The 20,859-nt window shown below is 34.8% G+C and overlaps 1 protein-coding gene across 4 annotated transcripts in view; it reads left to right on the top strand.

The window, feature by feature from the left end:
• Positions 1–20,859, top strand: part of LOC131046192 (sulfhydryl oxidase 1) — a 94,450-nt gene that overhangs the window by 20,951 nt on the left and 52,640 nt on the right. For 3 of the 4 annotated variants that reach the window (XM_057979864.2, XM_057979863.2, XM_057979865.2), the window contains exons 4-8: positions 2,096–2,274; positions 3,980–4,046; positions 4,242–4,310; positions 4,402–4,475; positions 4,557–4,713. In XM_057979864.2, the coding sequence (XP_057835847.2) occupies positions 2,096–2,274; positions 3,980–4,046; positions 4,242–4,310; positions 4,402–4,475; positions 4,557–4,713 (546 nt within the window). The remainder of the gene's footprint in view (positions 1–2,095; positions 2,275–3,979; positions 4,047–4,241; positions 4,311–4,401; positions 4,476–4,556; positions 4,714–20,859) is intronic. The other variant, XM_057979866.2, reaches the window with a different exon arrangement.

Raw genomic sequence — 20,859 nt, 5'->3', positions numbered from 1 at the left:
TTTTTCCTCAAAAATCAGGTAGTGTTGTTTTACCACATGATGTCTGGTATTTTGCCAAGTGATGTCTGGTATTTTACCATGTGATGTTGTCTGGTGTTTTCCTGCATGATGTCTGATGTTTGGTGTCTTACCATGTGGTGTTTTGGGTCTTGCCATGCAAAGTTTCAGGGTTTTGTTCGATTTTTTCCACAAAAATCGTTTCAAGGGTTTTTACCATTTTTTTCCACAAAAATGATGATTTGTATCTTCAGTTTTGGAGGGTTTGCCGATTTTTCCTCAAAATCATGGTTTCAGGTTTCAGTTTGGTTACCCAACGTTAGGTTGGATGGATTTTGGTATTCTTGGTCATTAACTCTTTTCAGATCCAGGGAGGGTCTCCACTGCAGCAGATTGTTCTTTTCATTTGTGATCAAAAGACCTGCAGTGTCTTCTGTAGGGTAGTTAGTAGATAGAATGACCATTAAGGGAGGGTATTAGAATATTTAATTATATTTTAGTCACCTATATTTAGTTCCTTGTTTAATGGTCATTTAGCTTTTTAGTTAATTAGCTTTTAAGCTTTATTTAGCGTTTAGCTTTTTGGTAGTTCACTTTAAACGACTTGTTCTTAATTTAGAACGTCGTCTTGTAATCTCTATATATATGCTTGTATATTGTTGAATAGATTATCCGATTATTGAATCATTCATTCAATTTATTTTTCACTTGTGTTGTGCTACAATTTATTATATATACTTCTGCCTAGCAGTTTCAGCCAACTAAGAATATACAAGCTCTATCCTTACTCCATACATGTAGCTACTTCTATAGTTGGCTATTTTTGACTTTGTGCCACATCATTTTTGCTGGTGATATAAATGTATTTAGCTGCCTAGCTTTCAGTTCTTTGAGAATGATTTCCAGCTAGTTATTTAAAGGTATGAGAAACATTGAAAGCAGACTTGTTCTGTTTAAAACATACCAGTATCTTCATAACAAGGTCATAGATTGATGTGACGATGTTATCTATCCTCTTTTGTTTAAAATAGATGGAATAACCAAAAATTCTGATATATTCTATTTTTATAGGACCATAAATGTTGATATGGACTAACTCTTAGTGTTTTCTTTTTCTTGTTGTGTTCTTCTCAGAAGCTTCATGGTTTTGTCTACTAGCCATGCATTCTTAAAAACACCCACAAGCCCTTTGATTCTAGTCAAACCAATCACCATACTATACTCTGTTATCATTTGAAGGCAATTAAAAATTTACATGGCCGTACCTCTTGTGTTATGATTTGTCATTTGCAACATCCTCTCAAACTTTTGAGTAGAAATCACTTTCAAGTTGCAAGCAATTTAATGATTTACTATAACGAAAAAGGAAATTATCAATGTCCACAAATAACAAAAGCAGGTCAGTGGGATTTAAAAGTAGATTCAGATATTGGAGAGAATATACTACCTGTCTTTGAACTCACTCTCCAACAAACAGTGCCAAATTATGTTCAAATCTGTGCTACCGATGATAAGAAGAAACCACTGCCAGATAGTGACAATATTCCTGTCAGTTTAAGGGATTGCCATCAATATGGATTGCCAGCCAAGGTTTGTCCATTCTTAACAGAGAGATTGTAGACTGAAGAAAACATCAAGATGAACAAAGAAAGCCTACTTACAAAGGCCAAAAACAGGAAAAAGTGATTACTGTGCAACACAACAAGTACATTTTGAAACATCAAATCCTTTCAATTGGAGAACAATTAAGTAAACCTTTAGTTAGTGCCAGCCAGTTGTAGGACGTGAAGGGACAAACTGATACCCCTGTTTCTAATGACAAATTAGAGTTAAGAGTCACCTCAAGACAAGGAAGCATGCCAGTTATTGACAAAACAGAAGAAATGGAGACTGTAGAAAGTACCATTAATTTGTTAAACAGAAGGATAACATGAATCAGACCAAAAATGCAAACCAAGATTCTCCAATAGTGCAGACTTTCTGCTGTAACATGTTTGCACACACTTGTGCGTGAATCTATGCATATACACACACTTACACACACACTTGTTAATGTTGCACATTGAGAAATTATATTTTTCCGTGTATGGCAGTGCAGGTAAATACAAAGTTGTGTGACAGATTTTCAGTTAGTCATTATCCTTTGCTACTTTGGGGTCCACCATCAAAGTTTGCTTTTGGTAGCTGGGAGCCTAATGCAGATAGTGGGATAGAACCAATTGAGAATGCTCGCACAGCTGAGAGTTTGCTGAAATGGATCAATAAGAAGATTAGCAAGTATGTTCCCTTCTAGTTTTCAGTTAGAATACTTGTTTTATGGTACTTTTTACAAATTTGCTTAATTTGAGTTTCAAACTATTTTAAGATATAAATTTATCCAAATTTTTTTGTCATGCATTTTCATCCTTAGATTAATGGAAGTACTGCTCTTGAATTTAGATGGTTAGCCAGGGTCAATGCATTATTGTTATAAGAAGCTTTCCCCAAAAAATGCATGAAATTTCCTCTACAAACTAGTTGAACATTAGGTTAAAAACTTAAACTCCCTTGAATGCTCTGCTGAAACTTCATCATAAATACATGTTTCTGGCATTGGTGTTTGATGTCTCTCAAATATTGCTTGCATTGTGTTCCCAATAGAGCAGTTTTACTTTAGATATTTATACTGCTATTTATTAGTTGTGTTAAAATGCATATGAGCTAAAATGTTTTACTTAAGTTTGCATTCCTTCTGGATGAGTTCTGATTGTGTTTGAAGCTTCAAGTTTGTAAGTCTTTTTGTTTGTAGTACAAATTGTTGTTGTTGCTAAGTGAAAGGCTGTCACTTGTCCGTTTCTTTTGAAAAAAACTCAGAAATTACCAAATCCCAAGAAATTCTGATTAATTTTTTTGGTTCAGCAAATTTATCCTACCCTAATCAAATGGTGATTTCCTTATATTCGTCCCCTGAATCAAATTGCTTTGAGCTTCAAATTTATTTTATTATCTAAAAACTACTTTAAACAAAGCATTTCTAGACCACAAACATATACATACACATATACATCATAAATGGGTAAACAGGGAAATATGCATTTTTAGGCTTGTAACATACTGTATTTGAGTCTGATGTGTTAATAGCAACACTTCCTCTCCTTTACTGGAAAATGAGGAAAACAGGAGAGGGTTCGTGCCTTTAGTGTGATAATTGTGGATCTTTAAACATGGTACAGCTATATTCTGTTGTTTCATGGCTACCTGTAGTTTTATGCTTTCTCTCTATGCTGTTGGCCTGTTGGGCATATATGGAATCTTTAATTCATTGTATGCTCACTAATGATAATGTAGCCTGAATTTCTCCAAATATAAATTAGTGAAAATTCCAAAATGGAATTTTTTTATGAGGGCTATGTTAACATAATATATAATGTACAAATATGTGAGATACAACAAGCTGATGATGATGTATTTACACTAATAATGAAAGTACCAGTCATGACTTCCTTCAAATTTTGCATTCTAAATTTACTGTAATAACTAATAAATGCATGGCTCTTAATTCTTAAATATCAGATCCTTAACTAAAAAGCTAAGGATCAGACATTATCTATGGTCAATCTGGTATGAAATAAACAAAATTGTTTGGGGGTAATTTTATTGACACAGAAACAATGTTAGTGGTAAGGGGTGTTTTGGTTAATTGCAGATAAGTATGTTTAAACTTTAAAGGGTTCTGTAAATCAATGAAAACCATAAATTAATCATTAATGCTGTTTATTTTGAAAGGCCACATAAAACTGGGGAAATACTGTTTATCTTTAAAGACAATATGAAACAATGGATAATTTTTTTTCTGATAGTTATTATTGAAATATTGAAACAAGTTCCTCGGTAGATGCTTTCATTTTATACGTTCTCTAACCCAAGCACTAGTAAATATTTTGTGAAACAAACCTATTGATGAATGACAATTGCCTTTAACAATGAGAATTATTTGTTACAGGTCATATAATTTGGATGATGAGAAATTTGAAAATGAATTACCAGCAAATGCTTCTGATCCTGTAGAGGTACATTCTATAATTTTTTAAATTTTTATATGATATCTTGCAGTTGAATTTATAAACAATGATACCAATGCATTTTCACTGTCAACAAAATTGAAACTTGATTTTTATAATTCAAGCTAAAAATGGTCTTGGTTCACACATTTCAAGATTGTTGTTTGTTATGTTAATTTGTTTAATGCTTCTCTGGTAGAGAAGGTTGCGCGATCTATATATGATATCGAGGAAGCCACTGCAAATATTTTTGAAATCTTTGTGGACAATAAGGTTTTTCTCTTTTGGTGGTTCTGCATTTCAAGATTGTTGTTTGTTATGTATTACATTTCAGATTGTTATTAAGTTATCTTCTTTATTGCAGGCAATCAATTCTGATGCACGGGTGTCTTTTATAAGATTTTTGCAACTTGTAGCAGTTCATCATCCATCTAAAAGGTGCATTGTACTCACGGTTTGGTTTTAAGATTAACGCTATTGCTGTTATATTTTTACTCACAACACAACACTATTGTTCAGGTGCCGAAGAGGCAGTATGGAGATATTAGTGAACTTTGATGAGCTTTGGCCTTCACATCCATGGTCAAGTGATAGTAAACAGGGAGTACAGCTCCGTGAAAAAGATGCTTTCAGGAACCTGCATGTCTGTGGAAAAGAAATTCCTCGTGGGTACTGGGTAGTTTTCACTCACATTTACTCTTTCTTTTCTTCCTGTTTTGATTCTGAAATTTGAGATATGTTTAGAAGGTGAATATTGAATATTTGAAAACAACAATTGTGTTAGTATTTCTCTCCAACCTCAAGGAGGTGAGTATTGGCCTGTTCTCCCATCTATCCTTAGTGTTTTAATTCTTACTGTTGGACTGTGCATTATAGTTGGATGAAAATAAGTTGTTTTAAGAACTTGTTTAACATCTAATTTGCCAATTTGGGTTTGGGTTTGGGTACTGGTGTCCAGTATGCAGATTCAGCAATGTTTTTTTGGGGTTGGATTGGTTCATATACAAAATATATAAAAATAATAAACATACTAAGTTGCTGAATTGGAATTGGATATGGGCATGTGGGTATGGTAAGTTGGTACAACAATTGTTTTTTGGGGCTAGGTAAGTTCTAGGTTTGTCCATACAAAAAACATATATTTTTTTTAAAATATATACATAATTACAGGAATTAAGTTCAGAGTACCACATATCATGGAAATCGAAATGGACCCTTTTATAGTTCACAAGTCTGGGCGATCATGCATATGCTACACAAAACTACCATATTTATTACAAATTTGAAATACAACATACTAATTTTATATCTATTATCAATTTGTCAAACTTGAGTGTCATGGTAGACACTCTTGTTCAGTAATACAATTAGTAATCAACACCATATAGATCATCATTGCTGACAATAGATGATACAGGAAGATTAGAAGAATCAGATGAAACCCCACCGCCACTTGCAATAAACGTAGTTGGCTATCCAACTTCTTAAAAAGTGATGATTGTGTGGCTCTATTTGCTATATCTCACAACTTTGTTGCCCTTTTTTTAAATTCATTTTGTTTGTGAGTAGAAGATGCTAGCTGGAATGCTCATAAACTAGCTCTGTTTCTTTATTTGATGCAAACCAGTTGTGTTTTAATGTGTGGATGGATTCTATTTTTCATTTCCACTTAGAGGAAGAGGAACTAGCAACCAATTGTGGCAAAGTGAGAGAGTTAGAGTTATCAAATTATAAATCAAACTTCAAATTTGAAAATACAAATTTAAAAAATGAGAAAAAAACAAATGATAGCAAAAAAACCCAAAAAATAGAAACCTACAAATGGACAGTTAGCAATGATGGTAAACAAGTAGATTAGCTAGAACATAAGGATACATACCCCAAAGGCCAAATGACAAAGGATGAAGAATTGGAGTTGGGAATGGAGATGCCAATCTATAAAATAGATACACCACAAGATTGCGAATATATTGAAGTATGCATAGGTACACTCAATCAATGAATGAGGTCAAAAAATGTGGTAAAATCTACAAAACAGTGGGTTAAATCTGCAAGCAATGATAAGAAAAGCATGCAAATAGATAATAAACTGAAAACCTTAAAAGGGGAAGTGTTAAAGCCATGGGGTCATTGAGTTTCCAGAATGTTGACGAATGTGCTGATCTGTCAATTGATATGCTAAGGTGTGTAATGTAGATGTTGAAAGTAGAGATGCACATGCCGAATTGGCAACCCGCAACGCAACTCTTCACACAAATGGTACAAAAGGATGTAAAATAGGGATGTAGGTGTCCCATTAGGCATGCCAAAATGTGGACAAGCAAACATAGAACACAAATAAAAGACTTATGAAATTCAAAACTGTATTCTATGCCTAATTGCCATCTCTGATTGAGCTAAGAGACTAAGCATACAAAATGAAAAATTATTAGAAGTCTCTCACCAGAAGCCTCTTGTTGCACACAAAGTGTGGATGTTCTTAGGATGATTTTGTGATGAAAGGTTGGATGTTGTTACTCAAACTAACAACATAACATTGTATCCATGAAGTGTGTTGTTAAAATAGCTCATATGATGAGCTATTTATAGATTGAGGGATGTAGTATCAAGGGCTAGGATTTATGTGGAAGATTAATGGAGGAGATTGCTTGAAAGAGTTGGACCCATGGGAAGCCTCCAAAAGGCACCTTGTAATTGGTGCACAAGAGGAGTTCTATGATCTAAGGGAGTTGGGTGGTGGAGATCTTCTTGGAAGATATATTGGTGAGAATCAAAAAGTCCTTTTTGGGAGACATGTGAAGGGCTGGGATTTTCTAGATTGAATGGATGGACAAGATTTGATGAGAGGACTACATGGAGACTTGTGAAGCATGGGGGCATGTACATGCATGATATATGCAAATTTGACTTGACTTAAGGATGCTTGGGAATGTGCAAATGGATTTATCAGTTAACTAATTGATTTTAGCCAACTAATGGTTTGATGGGGAAAATGGTGAATTATATAAATAGTTTGTATTTATTTAGTTTTTGGAAGGTTCAAATATGAAGGGTGAACTTAATTAAATAAATGTCGAATTTATTCAACCAAGGGTGGATTATAGAGGAAAATAGGTGAAATGAGTAATTAATTAAATAATTGATTGGAATTTATTTAATTAATGCTAGAAAGACAATTGGAAAGGTTAATTAAATAATTGGCTTTGTTTAATTAAGATGCATAGATGAAAAAATCACCAATTAGTTGGAGAAATTATGAGTACTTGCATGCCAAAACTTGTGATCGTGCAAAAACTTATCAATTTTTATGCAAACTTGTGGCAATTCTTTGTAGAAAACTATTTCGGGAAACATGTTTTTTCTCCAAAATCTGAGAAAAAATTGGCTAAATGTTTTAAAGTGATTTTAGGTCATTTTGTGGTGTGATTTACAAACACAAAGTGCGACTAGGGCACAATGGGATGCGACACGCAAAATAGGTTTTTTTTTGGTCCACTTACCTAAAATGTGATGCGATGGCTCCCAATAAAAATAGAATTATATATACTACCAATTCCACAATTTTACAATTTTGCAATTTTACAATTCTTTTTTTTTTTCAAATTTTAATGTCTTTTGTTATCGTTATTTTTTATTTTTCTTATAAATTATAATTAAAGATAAATATATGTTTATTTTTTAATAATTTCAACTATTTTCAAAATTAATTATATAAGATAAAATTTTATAAGAAATCTAAATTTAATATATATAATACATATCGTTTTTTATTTACAGCCTCTAAATAGTACAAGGTTTTCACACAAATGACCATCAATGTGTACAACCCGATCTGAAAATGTCATGCTCATTCCTACATGGCCAAAAGCTAAAAGCAATTGAGGATTACACTTGAAATGATTTAGAATTTTCTTTGATACTTAAACTTGCAATTCATATGTATTCAGAGGTTGAACTTGTTCTTTTGGTATATGATATTTATTAAACTCAAATTTTGATTTATATATGATGGAAATCGGTAATATGTTTTAAAAATTCTCTCTCTCTCTCTCTCTCTATATATATATATATGCGTGTGTTTTTGAAGAATATTTTTTTAAAATGATGTATTTCAAATGTTTGAGAAATTTGATGAGTTATTGCCAAGTTTTTCCTTGAGTTTATGCCAAGTCCGGAGTATTCCAAATTTTTGGGGTTGCCAAGTTATCGAGTCAGAGTTTTTCACCTATGGTGTGATTAGTCAAGAGTGGTTAGGATGTGGACGAATTTTGGTCTCTACAATTATGAAAAAATTGTTAATTTTAGTACTTTCAGATTAGATAACACTCAGAAAATCAGAATTTGTTTCTAACTAGGTTTAATTAGAATTATTGATTTTCAGATTTAAGCATAGTAAGAAATGAATGCATAAAGACAAGACAGAGATACCCTGGGAAAGCCTCCTAAGAGGAAAAACCCAGCCTAAAAGATCCTCGGATCTGATTATGGTTTTAATTCAATTGATCATTACACACTTATCTGGAGTATAGAAGTTGCAGTCATAGAGAAGATGCCACAGAAGACTACACAACTAGCTTGCTGGCAGTGATCATGATTTGCAGCCCTTCTACCTTGTCTTGCTGTGTATAACAAGAGTTAACTGCACCTTCCCACTAGTTCGCTGTCCTTTGCTTAAGCCTTCAATGGAGAACACTGGTTCAATGATAGCTTTGTTGTCTGCTGTGATCTAATTGGTGATCTGCTACACATAAATGGAGTTCGCTGCAACCTAACTGGTAATCTGCTGTGTATGGATAGAGTTAGCTGTGATCTGCTGTGCATGAATGAAGTTCGCTGCTGTTCACAAAGGAGTTCGCTATCTTGCATTTGTAATTCGCATTTTACTTGAGCTACATTGATTGATATTGTGAGGAGTGTATGCTTTATTTATAGGAGAGCAAACCCCCTAGTCAAGTCGGCTTTACCCTTTTAATTTGCAAGTTAATTTATTTAATTTCTTTTGATGTAGAAGATAGGGTTGGCCCTATCAAGGTGTAGCGTGGAGACCTTTTGGAGTAGCCGAAGGGTATAGGGGCTGGCCCTATGAATTGGAGAAGGGGCTGGCCCCCTTAGGCGGATTCCAATGTTGCCCAAGGCAATTGGCATCCGCCAGGCCCTAATTATAAACAACAAAAATGCCCTTGCCACAAATTGACCTACTCGAAGTTGATCTAGTGTTAACACACATTAATATGAATGAATTTTGGGGCAAAATGTAGAGCAACAAGAGAACTCCAATTGCTTATAAGGTTTTTAAAATTGTGTTGGTTCATGTAGTTGGTTTTCCTATAGCCATGTAATATGTTGATTTGGTTCTTTCCTACACAAAGTATTATAACCTAGAAACCAAAGAAATCAAGATGATTGAGAATAAATTAGTTGCTAGGCTGGATAGACAATCCTTGAATAGCACCTTCAGGTTACCACAAGAAGAGTACGCCAAGATCACTGAAGAAAAAGGCGAGGAACATAAAGAGGAATGCAAAATAGCGATAGCCCAATCTTTGCTCAAAGGGAAGAGGAAAGGACCTGCAATGTTGCTGGAAAACCTATGTAGGTTGAACTTCTGTGAAGTTTTATTAAACATATTCACTCTTTTGAAGAGAGTCATGGGTTGTAATGAAACAAATACTTTCAATTTTTGGATGTGCTTGTTTATCAATTTTATATGCCAAGTAGAAGGATTTGTCAATTGGGCAGATGCCATAAGTGATAACATTCATGAGCAGTTGGTTAGTCTTTAAAAAAATCAATGTTCTTACATCACTTCATATTTATTTTATGCAATAGCGAGTACTAAGATATGGCCTGGTCATAAGACTCGTGTATTTGATAGAACAACTCAAATTTATGATTATTTTCCTCCATCGGTTTTAGAGGAGAGCAACAGAAATTTTAGGAGGGTGAATGATGCATTCACCATGCTAGTTGTAAGAGAATTAAATGAAGATATTGGAGTCAAAATATTAGCTAAAATAACTTCTTTGATATCAAAGTATGGGATTAAATTCAATTTCCGAGGCTTTCTTATATTTGTATTGAATGTTTCGAAGGCATGACATATAAACTCCCACTCTTTGGGAATGATAAGATTGTTCTCATTGAGGTATGTAGGCAAATTAAGGAAATGTAGAAGAGATGCAAAGAAAAGAAGGTGGTTGCAATTCCATTTCAAATTGGTCTCAGCTATAACTTGTGCAAGTCTTTATCTAATGCACAAGATATTGAGAGGACTTTTCCAAAGCATTTTTACAATAAAAGGTTTCCATTTGATAGCAAGTACTATGTAAAAAATAATCACAAACATGGTCCACAATATCACCACATCACTCATATGGAAGACTATTGGGAAGATTGCAAGAATGATTTTGAGATTAGAAAAAGAGATTGGATGAGGATGACTTTGGACTAGTTGAGAGCATTCAACTTAGAATGTATAACTCAAGGAATGCCTTATGATGAGAGTGTTCTAATTGATTTTATCAATGAAAAATTGATTCAAATGCTGCCATTGCCACCCATTAAATGGGCCAACAAGGAAATGACTAATATCAAAGAAATAACTGATTATGTATTACAAAGGTCAAAGGCATGGCTTGATAAAAAGATTGTTGAATTTACCATCGATAAGGATACAAGTAGGGAAGGGCCATCACAAATCTCAAAATAAGCAGAGACTACCTTAGTTCCTTAATTTATTTTTGTATATAGATATACTACTTGTGCAAAGAATAGCTTAGCAAGTGGCGAAGATGATGATGATCCAAATAGGAGGCAAGTTCCTATGGCTCCTTGTGGTTGGGATAGTGTTTCCAAAATGTTGGAGATCAAGAAGCTTCAAAATCCAATAGACGTGGCTTCTCCTCCTAATATCAAACCTATTATACAAGTCAATAATGCCTCTCTGCAATTTTCTATGCTTGATTCATGCTTGCTTTTCCCTTGTTTGCCAATCCCACAACAACCATTAGATTCTTTCAGTGTTTATCTCATCCCATCTTCACTTACTGCTCCTACCTCATATGTAATGTCCCTTACTGGGATTTCCCAATTAAGCCCACTGTGCTGTTAATTTAGTTCAATAGTTTTTTAATTAATAAGTCAAGTTTATTTTACATATGACTGAAAAAGTAACAGTAATAACAGATTCAAGTCGTATTGTATATCTATGTCTCATAATCTTGTACCTAAATTAGCTGAAAATTGACATGTCGTATTATTATGGAAATTGCAATTTAAGGGCATATAAACTCGAAGAATTTACTAAAATATAACTTAAGCAAAGTAGAGGAGATAAAGAAATACCTGATATGCTGAGGTGGAATCCTGCACACAAGTTAGGATATATAGATTTATAAGATATGTGATTATGACAGATTCTAAAATCCTATTATTTGTACAACATGAGCCTATTCTCAAGAAACTAAACATAGGAACAGATTGTGGAGCAGGATGGCCAAGTGTGGTGCACAAGAAGCCCTCTACCCTAGGCTCAAGGGTGGCTTAACCCCCTTGACCTCAAGTGCAACATGCCATCAATGAGGTGGCCTACCCAGTGTGGCTCCCTATCATCGTCTCCTCCACTTACCATGTCTATCCCACAATCCAGGGTTACAGATTCAGTCAGTATGACAAAAGATGTACAAGGTGCCCAGGAAGTCCCGCCTTTACAGGCCCAAAGGAAGCATCCCTTATGCCCCTTTGGCTTCATGGGACTCCCTGGTCCTAAATCATAAAGTGACGTGCCTTTAAAGGTGACCCCAACACCATTCTCACTGCAACTCACTACCTTGGGTCATACTTATTTATGAGCTGTTCACCAGAATTGAATATGTCAACCTGCATGGGATTTCCAGGCTCCAAGTATATTCACAAACTGGATATGCAAGGGTGTGTATATTTCAAATGCAGTGATGTTATGTGTATCTTATTGTGCAGAACAAGGTGTAATAGAATTACAGAATTTACACATATTTGTGCAAGTTCGCATACCAGATACTCTGTAGTCTGTCCTTTAAGTTTGTCTGTGTGCCCCTCTTTTCACACGTCTTCCTTATCTGTATTCCTTCCGCCTGTGCAATCATCCATATCCTCCTAAAAACTCCTTTCAAGTCTGGCAGCCATATCCTATATACCTTGGATCCAAGGGCAGATTAGAAGAGTTCTGTTACTTCCAAGAGGGCGTTCCTGCAAAAGGGTGTGACCTCGTATTATCTGATTCTTAATGAATCATATTAGTTAAGGTCCCACTATTTTGTCATTAGTTATTAAGATCAGCATTACACATGGTTAGATATTTAATCAGATTAGGGCATTAACAACCTTATTAAGTATTATATTGTAATCAAATCGTTTCTTACATTAAATACTAATATTTATTTTATTAATGAATTCAAGGTGCTGGGTGCACTAATATTTATTTACTGACATCATAGGCCTAGTTTAATCCTCAATTGGAGATTTTGCTACAGTTTTTTAGCAAGCCCTTTACCTTGTAGGTACTACCTCTACCACATATTCTCAAACGGTTACTGCCAATCCACTTTTGCCTTGGGTACAACAACTGACAGCTAGGAAAAGAAAGATACAAAGGTGAGTTCACCCAGTTTTGATGTTGTAATTAGTTTACTTCAAACTGTCCCAATCCCTAAGAAGGCTAAAGTTACTTCAAGGTTAATGATATATACTGCTTCTGATACACAATATGTTGAGATTGCCAAGCCTATTGTAGAAACAATTGAAGAAGACATGTATACAAATGATTCTAGAATTATTTGGGCTGACCTTAGTCCATCCACTCACAAAGGAGATACACATTTTTTGAGTATCTGCTACCAAGCTAGTTTGAACAACAGAAGAAGAGAAGCAAATGAGAGAACAACTAGAAGAATTGGTTAAAGTCCTAATAACGTACATCAAATCAATTGAGGGCATCGATGCGCAATCTGTTAGTGTGACTCCTATGACATCAATTGTAGCTGCTATGCTTGGTAACAATATTATCAGAAGACAATATTGCAAAAAATATAAAGTATCAGAATTTCAGAAGTCATTGAGACATGGATTAAAGTTTTGAACAATAGCTGCTATTAACAATATTATCAAAAGACAATATTGCAAAAATTATGTAGTATCAAAATTTCAGAAAATTCATTTAGACATGGATTAAAGTTTTGAGCAAATAGTTTTGGATGGCCCCAAATTTATTGAGACAATGATTATTTACTTAAAGAATGAGGCTGATAAGAAAAAGGTTGACGATGAGATACAATCGGTCAGGAAAGAAGAGTCATTATGGCATAGTGTAATAAAGGATCTTCAAGATATGACATCCACAGACATAAATCTACTTATTGCTGAACAAGTCTTCTCCAAAATAAAAGAAAATCTCATATAGTTTTGGTACATGAGCATGGAATGGAAGTTGTTAGCTTCAAAAGGAGCTCTTGAAGAATATTAGAAGCTCGACAAACTATGTGATGAGGTCAAGCCTAAAATCCATGCTGATTTCATGATGTTTGACTTTGAATTCTTGGAGAAGTATGAAACTGGACCTTTATATTCAACTGATATTAAGAAGTATTTTCAGAAGATGGTCATGAAAGAATTAACCAGCAAAGCAAACTTTTGATCTCAAAGCCATGCGAAAACTGAATGCCATCACCTCCTCTTCACTTGTTGGGTGTCATAAAGACCTCCACAATTTCCCCAAGTACAGTGTAGAGGAGAATGACCGACTAAACACTTGGAAGATTTGTTTAACAAATAACATGGTTTTCAGCAGGAAGATAATGGCATAGGCTGTCTGCCAATTCAGAATGTACAAGTCAAAGCCTTCTTCACAACAACAATGACAACTTTCACAAGGCATGCCAAAGAGTCAATGTTCTAATGGACTTTCTCTTTCTAGACGAAGTTCTTAACTTTCTTTTTGTGAACTTATTTTAATTATTTAATTACTCTTTATTATATTGCAAGTCAATTATTATGTCTTAAAAGTGAACTCTATTTGAGAAATTAATATTGAAAAGCTCAATTAGAAAGTGGTTATAAGCTAAGTCACAGGATACGGCGATTTTCATGGATGAGGTTCAAATTTAATCGAATTTCAAACTTCTATAAAAAAAATCGAATTTAATCGAATTTCAAACTTCTATAAAAAAAATCGAATTTAATCGAAATTCCTCTATAAAGCACTGCTATCCGCTTCTAAACACAACTCAGCTGTTCGTGGGTATTCTTTGTATATGCTTTGTATCTGTTGGGTCATGGGTGTCTGCAACTGTTGGGTCGCCCTCGGATTTTCTCCAACAAGGGTCGCTATTCTGATAATTTATTAGAAGTATATATAAATTTTAAAATAAACAAAATTATGAAGGCGAATTTTATCCGAATTTTTCCCTTGTCGAATTTTATCCGAATTTCATGGCTGTCGAATTCGAACCTTGTTAGAGAGAAGATTATAAGTACAAGTTGTTTTCAATGATTACTATAAAAGAATTATAGACTTTGACCTTCTAAAAAATCGAAGAAGTAAAGAATATTGGTGAACATTGTGTCCATACTATTCTTTATTAATTGCAATGTTTTTTTTTTTGCTTAGTCACAGCCGAAGCGGTATACTTGCTTTTGACTGGAGCATACCAGTGAGACCACATTTTTGAGGGGCCTCATCCTTGGATATGATCGACAATTTTACACCCTTATCTCCTTGTGCTGTCTAATTCTGACGTCCACACCCAGGCAATACCTTATCTCTCCAATATTTGGGACTGCCAGCTAAGACTCCTTATCTCTCCATGGTTCCTTATCACTCCATTGGCATGCACTCCTTATCTCTCCACTGGTGCGCTGCCACCGAAGCTGGCAATCTGCTGCACTAGGCACGTGGACACTCACCTTATCACTCCAAACACCTGACATCTCTGCTCGCACGGGCTCAAGGGGCAGTGCAGCTGCGGGCTCTACATAATCACCACCATTCAACGGATACAAAACAAGTAGAGGCATGGATGCAACCCTCAGCTGAGGCAGCTAACGAGGCCCAACAGTCATCCTCCGTGGCATGTGGGGAGCATGCTCTTTCCTCCTTTGTCGTTCCTCCTGCCACCTCTCCTTCACTCTGATCTACCTCACCTGCCATGGCGTCAATCGCAGTCAGTGCACCTGCATCCATCACCTTATAAATTTGTCAATTTCAACCTGAGCAGAGACTAAGCCAAAGGGGGTTCAAAACAGCACATCATGCTGAGATTCGAACCCATGACCCTGCTTGAGACAAGGCTCGCAACAATCGTTACGTTGCAGGGTCATCCCAATTTATCAATTGCAATGTTATTCGTATGTCTAAATTGCAATTATTCTTTGATTCTTATTTGTATGTTGTGGATGTGAAGTGTACCAAATTCTAAACAATTCATGCAATAACCGTTATTTGTAATTTTAGGGTTATCTAGCTTTCTTGCTTCAATTATTCTAATCTTTACATAATCCAAATTGATAGATGTGTCGTACAAGCTAAAGAGTTTAGTGTCTTTTCTTACTTTATGCTTTTAATATATTCCTCTTTGCTTTCTATTCCTTATTTTAGTTTGTAGAAATCTAAAACAAAGTCTTGTATAGGCTTGCCTAGGGCTTCTAAGACACCAAACTCTTTATGCATTTGGGTTAAAAGTATCAAAATCCTCAAATAACCCTATCATACATTGCCCCTCAAATGCAAAGGAAATTGTTCAACATATTAGTGTATTGGTAAATCTGGTTATCGACAAGAGTGGAGACACTTCGACTAGTGGAGGTTACAAAATTAATAAACTCGCTCGGAACTACATCCTCCTAGCAAGGTTGGGGAAGATGGGGATGTTTTTGAGTGTTGGAATTGTTTGTCATTGATGTCAAAGTATTGTTGTCATTTATGCAATGATGATTTAATAAATGAAGTTAATAGATGCAAAGAGCAGATTGAGAAAATGGATGGAAACCATTGTAATTGTTGGCCAATAACAGCAGAGACAATCATTGCTTTACAATGCGACAATAGAAGATTTAAAGTTTTAAAACAACCATTAATAGTTATAGAACATCAATTAATTTGTAAAGCAGATTTGGTTGATTAAAAAATGTATTGATTAATGGACAGCAATATCATACTGCAGCAGTGATAAACATAAACAAGTTTAATAGCAGCAATAAAAAGAAAAAGTCAGCAAAAGCAGGATAAGACATGCTTCAAAGAGCAAAGATTTATAATGTTTGTGCAAGCAGCTATTGTTATGAAGAACAAAGAATCTATTTCTAAGAATGATGACTTTGTTAGGTACACCTGCAAATAAGTATCAAGGGAGGGATTAATTATTGGTACAGTGTATCGTGCTGATTGATGATGGTCAGATATTGCTGTGAAGATTCTTATAGATCAAGATCTGTATGAAGAACAACTTAAGGAGTTCCTGAGAGAGATTGCGTTCATGATGTATGCATAGCAATAGAAAATAAGTGATAAACTACACAACGATTTTATTAATGGAGCGAGTTTGTCTCTTCAAATTAACAAGCGATTGTACAAGACATACAACTTACATGTGCAGTGATTTATATGAGAAGGCAAATAAGTATTAATGTGTGCAATACGAGAAGTTACTCTGTTGAAGTAAATGGGACGGCTGACTTCATCATATGATAATGGGCAAATAATAATCAATGTGTTTGACAGTCGACTTCATAATTCATTATTATGATGGGCGGCGACTTGATTAGACAACAATTTACATTATGCACAAAGACAATGACTCTATCAAGAATGGTCGATATATCAAAGGTGATAGTTTGTTTTATTAGTGTGATGGTGTTAATAAGAGCAACACTCTGGTAAGAACAAAGAATAATTAATATTAATTTGCATATATACCAAAAGTCAGCAATTACAAGGAAAATGTGGCACTTTTGAGACAAATCGACTAAGCACAAAATGATTAAAGATTAATGTGATTAAACAGCAGTCTATTAACATGGAAGGGTGCGATCATAAGATGCATTTTGTTTATTCAAAAGGTGTGATTGCTTGCAAACAAGTAATTTGTTTTGGAAGAGTGTGACCGGTTGAGATGGATACATTCATTTTGGAAAGGCATCACTTTAGAAAGGAAATGCACATCTTCGTAGATATATATAGAGTTTGTAAATGGAAATAAAGTTGTGTGGGGTTTATGTTTTAATAAAAAATATATGTACCAAGAATCATTAATAAGAAGATAGATTGCAATTTTATGAAGAGAGTATAGAAGATTTATAGGATGAGAGTTACATGAAGATCATTTCAGATTTGAGATTATAGGAAGGAGACTATGAAGAGATTGTGAAGAGTTTTATGAAAGATTATATGAGGAGAATGAGAATAATTTTATGACAGATTTATGAGAAGATTGTAATCTGATTTGTGGCAGATTTAAAGGTAATATAAGAGCAACATTATAGCACAAATTGAGAAAGTGATTATAGCAGATTTAAGAAGGAACTGTTGCAGATTAAGAAGAGAGTTCTTGTGGCAGTCTTATGTTCATTTCATAGCAGATTTGGAGAACAAGTTGAGAAGAAGAATCATAGCATACGTAGAGAAGAATAGGAGCATCAATTATCCGTTAAAAGGTGGAAATTTGAATGAGGGGTTGGTGCCTCTAGTGGGCAAGTGCTCACGAATAGAATGAGGGGTTGGTGCCTCTAGTGGGAAAGGTTCTCACAAATAGAATGAGGGGTTGGTGCTTCTAGTGGCTTGATTCCTACAAATTTGTAAAAGTGTTTCTTGTACATAAGGAAGCTATTTGTTGTGGTTTTCTCCCGTAAGGGTTTCTATGCATATATCTTGTGTTCTATTTGTGTTCATAATAGTTAGATCTCATGTGAATGTTAGTATGCAATGGAACTGTTCTGAGATAAAGTTATATACTTATAATATTAAGTTGAAAAAGTAAAAGTTTGTTATGCTGATTCTGAATTTCTGTTCTGAATTGTTATGATCTGAATTGATGCCTTCCCAAATGATTTGATCTTCCCTTTTATAGTTTACATTTGAGGGAGACACACCTCTTCATCATTTCTGCTTTTCGAAAGAGTCACAACAGTTCCTCTTAGTTGCTGGCCTGGAATCTTAATTTAATTTTATTTAAATATCCTTTTATTCTAGGAAAACACTGCCCTATATATTCTTTAACACTTCTTTAATTGACTTCTTAAAGAATTGCTATTAAATGATATTCTTAGTTTTAAACTTAATTTACCTCCTTAATTGAATCACTGCCCTCTTCTTTCATCCACCCAGGTTTAACTTTTAAGTGCTGCGATCTGATTTTTAGCAAGGATGTGATCTCATATATAGAGGTTGGGATCTCATAGATTGGTGGGGGTATGACAGAATTGAACATCAACACAAATTACACAAAAATTTGGCGACTATGATATTATTAAAGTTTTAAAATCATCTGATTAATATTAATTTTTTAAATTACATTATGATTAATATACAAATTACATTAGTCAATGGATCTCAAAATTATAGGTTTTAATTTTTTAAACAGTTGACTGCCTGGCTATTGCTTTGGTTTATAATTTATAAATCTCAAATATAGTCTACAGGTTATAAATTATTAAATAGAATACCTGGTTATGTCTGGCTGACTGTGTGGGTGGCTGAGTCAGCTGTTTGTTGTGAGCTAGGTGGCAGGCTGTTTGTTACAAATTAAAACAACTTTCAATTGTTGTGGCCTCTCATGTTGCTGCTACTGTTCCAAATTTACTTGTTCATGCCTATAAGTGTGGCTACTTGCATAAGAAATGCAATTTCATTTTTACGGAACATCAATGCATTCTATTCCTTCGTGCCACGGTTCTTTCCATTCTATCCATTACTGTTCTTTCCGTCTTTGCTCCTACAATGGTCCACAAAATTCGTGTGCTCCTACCTCTATTTGGCTGACCTTGTTAGAGATTTTGTGTGAACGTGCCTTTTATTTTTAAGTTTTGTTTTGTTTTTATTTTAACTTTTTGTTTTTAAAAATAAAATTTAGTAATTTTGTATTATATGATTTTAAACCATGTCATTTCTTTATTTTATTTTATTTTTTATAATATATTTGATTATAATATTTAGAATATTTAAATTAGGTTTTTAATTATAATATATTTTTTATTTACCTATTAATATTATTTACATTAAAATTTCAAACATTTTCATATTATAATATTTTATATTTATTATAATTATTTGTTTTTGATCGGTAATATTTTTGTTTTATTGAGTAAAATTAAACAATACATCATCATCCAAGATATATCTCTCAAACCACCCAAAAAGTCCCCACAAAAACCTCCAAACCACCCAACAAAAAAATACATCCATTAAGCCAGTAGTCTGCACAAACCCTACCCCACAAAACAAGTACGAGAATAACATATACATATTGCCAAACAAAAATTGGCATAAGCTATTCAAACTGTTTTAACTGTAACTTCAGATTTTCAAAGCAAATAAACAGAAAAAAGAAATGGCACCAAGAGGTACCCTGGCCTGCAACATCTTTATCGCCTTTTCCCCGCCTCTGTGTCCAATGAGCTTGCAGCACCCCCAGTCTTGTTCACATCGTCATTCGCTCCGTTAGCTTGCGACAAACTCTGCTTGGCCATTTCCACAAAAAGGCGTCTGGTTATCGGTCACCTCCTTTGCACCTCCTCCACCACCCCAGCGTCCTCCTTCGCTTGCCTGATAGTCTCCTCCAACTCCATGATTTGAATATTTATATACATTGTTAGGCTCTCCCAACCTCTCCTCGCATTGTTTCGAAATCTAGCTTTAACCTCTTCACGACGTCTTAGAAAGGGAATTCGCAAATGTTTGCCTCTAAGCTTAGCATGCTCCTCCAGGATGCCCTTCGAAATGTGAAATCCCCATCCCGAGACTGCCCACTCCAGCAAAGATTCCATATGGAGCAAGTAATCTCTTGGCACTATCGCCGTCATCACTTTTCTCACCTCCTCACAGGGATAGCCAAATTCAAGCCCCCACGCCATGATTAACGCGTAAATGTCCACCCTTGTTTTGTATCTATGTCCAATAACAACTACCTCCTCACCAAGGACCAATTGAACAACCCTCAAGAATAGGGGGGCCTTCGGAATGAACATGTTTTGCAGTCGTTTTGTAGGAACCGACCCCCCCAAAAAAGGCATGAGTTTAGTTGTTTTAAGTGTGAAGTTGGCTTCCATATCGCACCCCCACAAAAACCACCTAACTCTGTACAAAGACCACAATAACCACCACCAAAATCGCTTGACTGCCTCAATGAATAAGCAAAAATTCCCATTCTCGCAATAAATGGAGCTCTCCCAACTCCCGCCGCCAATGCAGAGTAATTCGGCATTAATTGCCCATTATGCTCAAGCTAGCCTAGGCACGAACATAGAGAAAAGAAATGCATTTCGCGCATTTCAAGTATGACAAGGTACTGTACTGGCAGAATATCTTAACTCCATTGCATTGAATGGTATTGTCATTACCATCCCACCACCTCACTTCTCCCTTAGCAAGATCACATGCCACATTAGACAATTCATCAGCATTGACATTTCCACTTCTCCTTAATATGAGAGATGCAAAAATCTTGAAAAGATTTTAATTTTGCATAGATTAATGTGATAAACTTATTTAATCTCCAACTCGGGGTTACTCCTTTCATGATTGCATTAACCACAACTTGAGAATCTCCCTCTAAATGGACTTATGAAATCTTCATAT

The sequence above is a fragment of the Cryptomeria japonica genome, chromosome 2 (genome assembly GCF_030272615.1).
Source record: "Cryptomeria japonica chromosome 2, Sugi_1.0, whole genome shotgun sequence".
Taxonomy (NCBI): Eukaryota; Viridiplantae; Streptophyta; class Pinopsida; order Cupressales; family Cupressaceae; genus Cryptomeria; species Cryptomeria japonica.
The sequence above is the reverse complement of the archived record's forward strand: the minus strand, read 5'-3'. Positions and strand labels throughout refer to the sequence as shown.